Consider the following 10042-nt stretch of genomic DNA (forward strand, 5'->3'; position numbering starts at 1 on the left):
TTTACACTACAATAACACTGCAGTATAACTAAAATAACACTAGAATTACACTATAGTATAACTAAAATTACACTAGGTTTACACTATAGTATAACTAAATTTACACTACAATAACACTATAGTATAACTAAAATAACACTAGAATTACAGTATAGTATAACTAAAATTACACTAGGTTTACACTATAGTATAACTAAATTTACACTATAATAACACTATAGTATAACTAAAATAACACTAGCATTACTTTATAGTATAACTAAAATTACACTAGGATTACATTATAGTGTAACAAAATTTACACTACAATAACACTATTTGTAAGACCCAGAAGTTAATTATCTGGTAATTTGGCATAATTAGAATTATTATTGAGATGCTAAATTAAAATAATTATTTATGCCAAATAAATTAGTAAGTGTATTAAAAATATGTATTTTTGAATATCGAGATTTAAACGATATAAAATACATATTAGAGCTAAAATAATACACGAGCGTTAAAATATCTGGACTGTGTCAAGTTGCCCAAATAATAATTAAATAGAAGCAAACACACACCCTTACATATATACATACATCACACGCTTAAATAATAAGAAAGAGAAAAGAGAAGAGAAGCCCAACCCCCAAACCCGTTCATTCCCGTCACCAATTGCGCAGCTGTGGTATTTCGGCCATAACTTCTTCGTTCGGAGTCCAAAATTCGATTCGTTTGTTGGGTTTTCTTCCTTACATCCGTGGCTTCGATTGAAGCTAAGAATCGCTGATTTTGGTCCAGGTTTAGGCACGAATCGAGCCTTGTTCAGAATCTGGTCGAGCTGCTATTTTCTGCTGCGACTCTTCGAGTAAGTAAGCTTCGATCTTGGTGATTTTTAGACCATATTTCTGCTGTGTTTCATAGCTTAGAATTAGCTGAACCTTCCCCTGTTCGTTTGCCCCTTTTTCCAGCCATTTTCCGGCGAGCTTTCCGGCGAGTTCGAAGGTTGCTACGGTCCAGCTAGTTTAGCTTCGAGTTGTGATGTTTTAATCCCTTCTTCCAGCCTTGAGCGTGAGTTTCCAACTGGTTTAGTTGAGGTATAGTGGGCTGCTTGATATTGGGATTTTACCCGCTTGGATTTAATTTGATTTCGTTGGTTATATCGCATCGTTTTGATATATATTGGAATATTAATTGTGTTGTAGGCCGAAACTTTGGGAATTAGAGTTGAGGACCTTCGTTTGAATTGGTATAGGTATGTTACGGTTGGTAACATACAACGGTAAAATATAAATATTGTTTTGCCGATATTATGTTGATTACGTGAACTATATGGATTATGTGAATTTAAATGCCTCGTTGTTTATATGTTAAATTATTTGATATATTTTGTGGCATTTAGAATAGGGCATGATATTCACTACGTCACACGTTGAGCCCTATCATTCTTGTTACCCGTTATCATGTTGTATTGTACTCTGGGCACACGCATTGTTATTTCGGGAATCAGCTGGTGGCTTTTTATGCCTAGTATCCCTGAGACCGAAATTATGATTGTCTATTCCTTGATGCATTTTCTGTGTGATATGCACTTGGAATCTTGACATCGTATGTTGTTCGTTATTGTGCCTATCTGTTGTATCGTTATCAGCTGTATGGAGGCCGAGTCGTGGGTGTTTAATTTCACCCAGCACGACATACCTCGCATACTTGGCAGGGCGGTTTAGTTACATGACGATGTAGCTCCCCTGTGTTCTAGCTCGAGCATTGTTCCAGTTGTTATCGTACCGTTTGTTGGCTCCTTTATCCCGTTTACTTTGAGCCCAGTTCATGCATTGCATACTACATTTTATAATGTGTTTATGCATAGTTTATATGTTTTGTTGTTGTTGCCTAACTGTTTCATACCAGAATCCTAACCTCAGTTAATTCTGGGGGGGCTACTGTGGCTGCTGTTTGGCACCATGGTAGGCTACCCAAGTGACTTTTCAGCTCCAGGCGGAGGGTCTGCTGGCGGAGCTCGTTGAGGAGGTTGGATCATGTCTTGTCTCCCAGTTATATTATGTATTATCGGAGTTATATTATGTATTATGTTAGAGTCATTTTTATATTCTCCGGGGAGATGCCCCGATGTATTTGTGTTGTATTTGAGAGTTCCTGCTATGTTTTAAATTATTATCAAGCCTTGTCGGCTCAGGTATGTGTTAACTGTTTTAATTTGTTTTCGTGCCTGGCCGGCACATGGTTGTGTGATGTTTAAGTTTGTTGCGTTCCTAGTTTTAGTTATTTTAAATAAACTGTTGTCTGTGTATTTTGGGATGTCCTACTTACGGGGAGGTCATGCCGAAATTTTTATAGGCCCAAAATTTATTTTAAATCGTTTTTCCGCTGCTTTGACTTCTAATTATTTGTTTGTATGATAATTAAATGTAATTAGAGTAACCGGGCCTCACATCATGGTATCAGAGCATAAACTGGGATATGCTCAAACTAGAGTCTAGGACACTCGAGTCTAGACACTAAAGTTGATTTTGCGCTTGTTGTTGCTACTTTTCAGCATGTTTACGTGCCTATGTGATATGTTTATTTTCATTCTAATTTTGTTGTGATTTATATTTTATAGAATGGCTGAAAGTGGTAATAATGCTAGTCGTGGTCGTGGTCGTGGTCGTGGGAGACCTCGCATTGATGTTAATACCGAGGTTAATCAAGCTACTGGACGATTGGAACAACTTAGGATGGATGAGTTAGTTGCCCGTTTCCATACCATGCGTCCACCTCGTTATTTTGGTAATGAGGGACCTGAAAAAGCTGAAATCTGGATTACCGAGATTGAAGATCTCTTTGATTTGATTGAATATCCGTCGGCGCAACGTTTGAAGCTAGCACTCCATCAGTTGAAGGATCGTGCTAAGATGTGGTGGGCTACTACCTTGATGACTTTGGAATCTCAGAAAGTAACACCGTCTTGGGATGTATTCAAGCTGAAGTTCAGGGAAAGTTATTGTCCTCCATCGTTCTATAGTGCCAAATCAACCGAATTCCATAATTTGAAACAAGGAAATATGTCGGTACAAGACTATGCTGATACTTTTTACGAACTGTTGAAGTATGCTCCTCATGTTGCTGCTAGTCAGGGAGCTATTGTTGAAAGCTTCACTGAAGGATTAGATGATCGCTTGCATCCATTTGTCTCGACTGGAAAGCCAATGAATTATCCCGAAGCTGTGGAATTGGCAAAAAGGGCTGAGGCAAGTTTTCGAAGGAGAAGTGGAAACAAGACTCCTATCCAGCACCAATCTGGCAAGCAACCTTCAAGTCATTTTAGTACTTCATCTTTACGTCCAAAAGGAAAACAATTCAAGAAATCTGGCTCTAGTTCTACTAGTTCTGAAGGTTCTGGAAAGCAGAGTGGACAACGCTACACTGGTCCTTATTGTGATAACTGCGGTGGGAAACATTTCAGCAATCAATGTGTGGGAGTTCAAGGACTTTGCAATGTTTGTGGCAGACCAGGACACTTTGCTCGAGTTTGCCCCAGTCAGAAAGGAAAATCAGTGCAGGCAGGTGGTGGAACACCTGGTGGCAAATTTTCTGCACCATCCCACTCTTCTCAGCAGTCGAGCAGGCCACATCAGCAATCAAGAGGTCCAGGTGGTCAGCAAAATCAGCCACCAGTTCGTGTATTTGCCTTGACAGAGGACGAGGCACAGGCAGATCCAGGTACTGTAATTACTGGTAATTGCACTCTATGTGGTTTTACAGCACGAGTACTCTTTGATACGGGAGCATCACATTCGTTTATCTCTCATGCATTTTTCGCTTCGCATGATCTTTGCACCACTAGTATGAATGAAAATTTATCAGTTGCTACTCCAATGGGAAGAATGATCATAACTAATAATGCTGTGTTTAATGCGGTGTTGCTCTATGCTGATAATGTGTTGTACCTGAATCTTATAGTCCTACCTATGCATGATTTCGATTGTATTGTGGGTATGGATGTTCTAACTTCTAATAAAGCCACTGTCGATTGTTATAGAGGAATAGTTCGATTTAGACCTAGTTTTGCTCCTAAATGGAATTTCTATGGTCGAGGTTCACGAGCTAAGATTCCTTTAGTCTCTTCTATCGAAATGACTCGTCTGTTGGACTCAGGAAATGAAGGTTTTCTTGTTTATGCTGTCGATCTGTCTCAAGGTGAGCGGTCAATATCTGACATTCCTGTTGTCTGTGAATTTTCTGATGTATTTCCTGAGGAAATTCCTGGATTTCCACCAGAACGAGAAGTTGAGTTCAGTATAGAACTTATGCCAGGAACTGAACCTATATCTCGAGCACCATATCGATTAGCTCCTGTTGAGTTAAAAGAATTGAAAGAACAGTTACAAGAATTGTTGAGTAAAGGTTATATTCGCCCAAGTTCTTCACCTTGGGGTGCTCCTGTTCTTTTTGTTAAAAAGAAAGATGGCACGATGAGAATGTGCATTGATTACAGACAATTGAATAAGTCAACCATCAAGAACAAATATCCGCTTCCAAGAATTGATGACTTGTTTGATCAGTTGCAAGGTACGGAGGTGTATTCCAAAATTGATCTTCGCTCTGGATATCACCAAGTACGAGTTAGACAACAAGATGTTCCGAAAACAGCATTTCGCACTAGATATGGACACTTTGAATTTTTAGTTATGCCTTTTGGTTTGACTAATGCTCCTGCTATTTTCATGGACTTGATGAATCGTGTATTCAGAAAATATCTCGATAAGTTTGTCATTGTTTTCATCGACGATATTCTTATTTATTCTAAGTCCGAAGAAGAACACGCCAAGCACTTGAGGTTAATTCTTCGAATTCTTCAAAAGAAACAATTATATGCAAAGTTGTCCAAGTGTGAATTCTGGCTAGACAGAGTTGTCTTTCTAGGCCATGTTATCTCTGAACATGGTATTTCTGTTGATCCAAGTAAAGTAGAAGCAGTATTGAATTGGCCAAGACCGACGAATGTGCCAGAGATTCGGAGTTTTATGGGTTTAGCTGGTTATTATCGTAGATTCATTGAAGGATTCTCAAAGATTGCTAAACCTATCACTTTGTTGACTCAGAAAAATCAGAAATTCATTTGGTCTGATGAATGTGAGTCAAGTTTTGTTGAGTTGAAGAAGAGATTGACTTCTGCACCAGTACTTACAATTCCAAGTGGTTCTGGAGGATTTGTTGTTTGCACCGATGCTTCGTCTCGAGGTTTAGGTTGTGTCTTGATGCAACATGGCAGAGTAGTGGCTTATGGTTCTCGTCAGTTGAAGACACATGAATCTAGATATCCTGTTCATGATTTGGAATTGGCTGCTATTGTCTTTGCTCTAAAAATCTGGAGACATTATCTATTTGGAGAACAATTTGTAATTTATTCAGATCATAAGAGTCTCAAATATTTATTTTCTCAATCTGATTTGAATATGAGACAAAGACGTTGGATGGATCTGTTGAAAGATTATGATTGTGAGATCCAATATCAGCCGGGAAAAATGAATGTCATTGCGGATGCTTTGAGTCGTAAAGTCGATAATGATGCTCAACTCTCCTCAATCTATATTTCTAAGTTGCACGAGGATATCTGCACTTCTGGTTTGAATTTTCAGATCCAAGGGAATGCTATCTGTGTTTCTCAGATTTCTGTTGAACCTGAGTTAATTCAGATTATTAAAGCTGCCCAAAAGTCAGATGATCAGATTCAGAAATCTTATGATTTAGTGACTCAAGGACATCAATCTGGATTTTCAATTTATTCTGATGACTCTCTTCGATTGAATGGAAGATTGGTTGTCCCAGATATTCCTGACTTGCGCACAGCCATCCTTAATGAAGCTCATTGCACTCGTTATAGCATTCACCCAGGAGGCAAGAAAATGTATCATATTCTCAGACCTCAATTTTGGTGGAAGAACATGAAGAAGGATGTAGCTGAGTTTGTATCTCGTTGTATGGTTTGTCAGCAAGTTAAGGCAGAACGTATGAGACCAGGAGGATTACTACGCAGTCTTGAAGTTCCTCAGTGGAACTGGGAACATGTGGCTATGGATTTTGTCACTCATTTGCCACGTACTTCTCGTCACTTCGATGCCATTTGGGTAGTGGTCGATAGATTGTCCAAGTCAGCTCACTTTATTCCGTATGAAAGGACTTACTCGTACAAGAAAATGGCTCGTTTGTTTATTGAGAATATAGTGAGACTGCATGGAGTTCCAGTTGCAATAGTCTCGGATCGTGACCCTAGATTTACTTCAAAGTTTTGGACTAGCTTCCAAAAAGAAATGGGTACACGACTTGCGATGAGTACTGCATATCATCCTCAGACCGATGGTCAAACTGAGCGTACAATCCAAACTCTTGAGGATTTGCTTAGAGCTGTAGTTATGGATTTTAAAGAGAGTTGGCAAGAAGCTTTACCATTAGCGGAATTTTCTTACAATAACAGTTTCCAAGTGACTATAGGCATGGCTCCTTTTGAAGCTTTGTATGGTCGCAGATGTAGATCACCGCTCTGTTGGGATGAGTTCGGTGAAAAGCAATTGACTGGACCCGAGATTGTTCAGGAAATGCATGACAAAGTTCAGTTGATACGTCAAAGAATGAAAGCTGCCCAAGATCGACAAACAAGCTATGCGAATAAACGTCGTCGACCTTTGGAATTTCAAGTTGATGATTTTGTATTTCTAAAAATCACCGTTTAGAGGCGTTGTTCGTTTTGGTATGAGAGGTAAGTTGTCACCTCGATACATTGGTCCTTATAGAATTGTTGAACGTATTGGGTCTTGTGCTTATCGGTTGGAGTTGCCACAATCTTTGGATGGCATCCACGATGTGTTTCATGTATCTATGTTGCGTAAGTATGAGCCCGATCCGTCTCATGTCATTCAGCCTGATGAGGTTGAACTGGATCCAGCATTGTCTTATACTGAGTATCCTATGTGTATCTTGGATCGCAAGGAGAAAGTACTTCGCAACAAAATTGTACCACTAGTTCGAGTTCAGTGGTCGAGGCATGGGGTAGAGGAATCTACTTGGGAGACAGAGGAGAAGATGAGAACTTCTTACCCATATTTGTTTGATTCCTAGCATTGGATTTGTGGTGTATTGCGTTTCAGATGTATGTGTGTAAACTAAAATTTCGAGGACGAAATTTGTTTTTAGTGGTGGAGAAATGTAAGACCCAGAAGTTAATTATCTGGTAATTTGGCATAATTAGAATTATTATTGAGATGCTAAATTAAAATAATTATTTATGCCAAATAAATTAGTAAGTGTATTAAAAATATGTATTTTTGAATATCGAGATTTAAACGATATAAAATACATATTAGAGCTAAAATAATACACGAGCGTTAAAATATCTGGACTGTGTCAAGTTGCCCAAATAATAATTAAATAGAAGCAAACACACACCCTTACATATATACATACATCACACGCTTAAATAATAAGAAAGAGAAAAGAGAAGAGAAGCCCAACCCCCAAACCCGTTCATTCCCGTCACCAATTGCGCAGCTGTGGTATTTCGGCCATAACTTCTTCGTTCGGAGTCCAAAATTCGATTCGTTTGTTGGGTTTTCTTCCTTACATCCGTGGCTTCGATTGAAGCTAAGAATCGCTGATTTTGGTCCAGGTTTAGGCACGAATCGAGCCTTGTTCAGAATCTGGTCGAGCTGCTATTTTCTGCTGCGACTCTTCGAGTAAGTAAGCTTCGATCTTGGTGATTTTTAGACCATATTTCTGCTGTGTTTCATAGCTTAGAATTAGCTGAACCTTCCCCTGTTCGTTTGCCCCTTTTTCCAGCCATTTTCCGGCGAGCTTTCCGGCGAGTTCGAAGGTTGCTACGGTCCAGCTAGTTTAGCTTCGAGTTGTGATGTTTTAATCCCTTCTTCCAGCCTTGAGCGTGAGTTTCCAACTGGTTTAGTTGAGGTATAGTGGGCTGCTTGATATTGGGATTTTACCCGCTTGGATTTAATTTGATTTCGTTGGTTATATCGCATCGTTTTGATATATATTGGAATATTAATTGTGTTGTAGGCCGAAACTTTGGGAATTAGAGTTGAGGACCTTCGTTTGAATTGGTATAGGTATGTTACGGTTGGTAACATACAACGGTAAAAATATAAATATTGTTTTGCCGATATTATGTTGATTACGTGAACTATATGGATTATGTGAATTTAAATGCCTCGTTGTTTATATGTTAAATTATTTGATATATTTTGTGGCATTTAGAATAGGGCATGATATTCACTACGTCACACGTTGAGCCCTATCATTCTTGTTACCCGTTATCATGTTGTATTGTACTCTGGGCACACGCATTGTTATTTCGGGAATCAGCTGGTGGCTTTTTATGCCTAGTATCCCTGAGACCGAAATTATGATTGTCTATTCCTTGATGCATTTTCTGTGTGATATGCACTTGGAATCTTGACATCGTATGTTGTTCGTTATTGTGCCTATCTGTTGTATCGTTATCAGCTGTATGGAGGCCGAGTCGTGGGTGTTTAATTTCACCCAGCACGACATACCTCGCATACTTGGCAGGGCGGTTTAGTTACATGACGATGTAGCTCCCCTGTGTTCTAGCTCGAGCATTGTTCCAGTTGTTATCGTACCGTTTGTTGGCTCCTTTATCCCGTTTACTTTGAGCCTAGTTCATGCATTGCATACTACATTTTATAATGTGTTTATGCATAGTTTATATGTTTTGTTGTTGTTGCCTAACTGTTTCATACCAGAATCCTAACCTCAGTTAATTCTGGGGGGGCTACTGTGGCTGCTGTTTGGCACCATGGTAGGCTACCCAAGTGACTTTTCAGCACCAGGCGGAGGGTCCGCTGGCGGAGCTCGTTGAGGAGGTTGGATCATGTCTTGTCTCCCAGTTATATTATGTATTATCGGAGTTTATTATGTATTATGTTAGAGTCATTTTTATATTCTCCGGGGAGATGCCCCGATGTATTTGTGTTGTATTTGAGAGTTCCTGCTATGTTTTAAATTATTATCAAGCCTTGTCGGCTCAGGTATGTGTTAACTGTTTTAATTTGTTTTCGTGCCTGGCCGGCACATGGTTGTGTGATGTTTAAGTTTGTTGCGTTCCTAGTTTTAGTTATTTTAAATAAACTGTTGTCTGTGTATTTTGGGATGTCCTACTTACGGGGAGGTCATGCCGAAATTTTTATAGGCCCAAAATTTATTTTAAATCGTTTTTCCGCTGCTTTGACTTCTAATTATTTGTTTGTATGATAATTAAATGTAATTAGAGTAACCGGGCCTCACACTATTGTATAACTAAAATAACACTAGCAATACACTATAGTATAACTAAAATAACACTAGGATTACACTTTAGTATAACTAAAATTACACTAGGATTACACTATAGTGTAACTAAATTTACATTACAATAACACTATAGTATAACTAAAATAACACTAGAATTACACTATATTATAACTAAATTTACACTACAATAACATTATAGTATAACTAAAATAACACTAGATTTACACTATAGTATAACTAAAATTACACTAGGTTTACACTGTAGTATAACTAAATTTACACAACGATAACACTATAGTATAACTAAAATAACACTAAATTTACACTATAGTATTACTAAAATTACACAATATTATAACTAAAATTACACTACAATAACACAATAGTATAACTAAAATTACACTAGAATTACACTATAGTATAACTAAAATTACACTAGGATTACACTATAGTATAACTAAATTTACACTACAATAATACTATAGTATAACTAAAATAATACTAGCATTACACTATAGTATAACTAAAATTATACTAGGTTTACACTACAGTGTAACTAAATTATTATACTAGGTTTACATTACAGTGTAACTAAATTTACACTACGATAACACTATAGCATAACTAAAATAACACTAGATTTACACTATATTATAACTAAAATTACACTAGGTTTACACTACAGTGTAACTAAATTTACACTACAATAACACTATAGAATAACTAAAATAACACTAGA

General features: G+C 37.8%; 1 protein-coding gene across 1 annotated transcript; it reads left to right on the forward strand.

Annotated features, from left to right (window-relative positions):
• Positions 1-620: 620 nt before the first annotated feature.
• Positions 621-9300, forward strand: LOC140870660 (uncharacterized). The gene is made up of 11 exons (XM_073273048.1): positions 621-667; positions 781-847; positions 951-1076; positions 1185-1234; positions 2603-3546; positions 3597-3702; positions 7646-7712; positions 7816-7941; positions 8050-8099; positions 8817-8876; positions 9282-9300. The coding sequence occupies exons 5-10, from the start codon at positions 2604-2606 to the stop codon at positions 8827-8829; spliced, it is 1305 nt and encodes a 434-aa protein (XP_073129149.1). The 5' UTR covers positions 621-667; positions 781-847; positions 951-1076; positions 1185-1234; position 2603; the 3' UTR covers positions 8830-8876; positions 9282-9300.
• The last annotated feature ends 742 nt before the right edge of the window (positions 9301-10042 follow it).

The sequence above is a fragment of the Henckelia pumila genome, unplaced genomic scaffold, assembly GCF_033568475.1.
Source record: "Henckelia pumila isolate YLH828 unplaced genomic scaffold, ASM3356847v2 CTG_127, whole genome shotgun sequence".
Classification (NCBI taxonomy): Eukaryota; Viridiplantae; Streptophyta; class Magnoliopsida; order Lamiales; family Gesneriaceae; genus Henckelia; species Henckelia pumila.

What these genes read in the sequence shown, in the direction of transcription:
- LOC140870660 (XM_073273048.1), top strand. Translation starts at nt 2,604, where the DNA reads ATGGCTGAAAGTGGTAATAATGCTAGTCGTGGTCGTGGTCGTGGTCGT. An exon ending in TTTCTGCTGCGACTCTTCGA is followed by an intron (nt 7,713 to 7,815) that starts GTAAGTAAGCTT and finishes CCCTTTTTCCAG; the next exon opens with CCATTTTCCGGCGAGCTTTC. An exon ending in TTCCAACTGGTTTAGTTGAG is followed by an intron (nt 7,942 to 8,049) that starts GTATAGTGGGCT and finishes ATTGTGTTGTAG; the next exon opens with GCCGAAACTTTGGGAATTAG.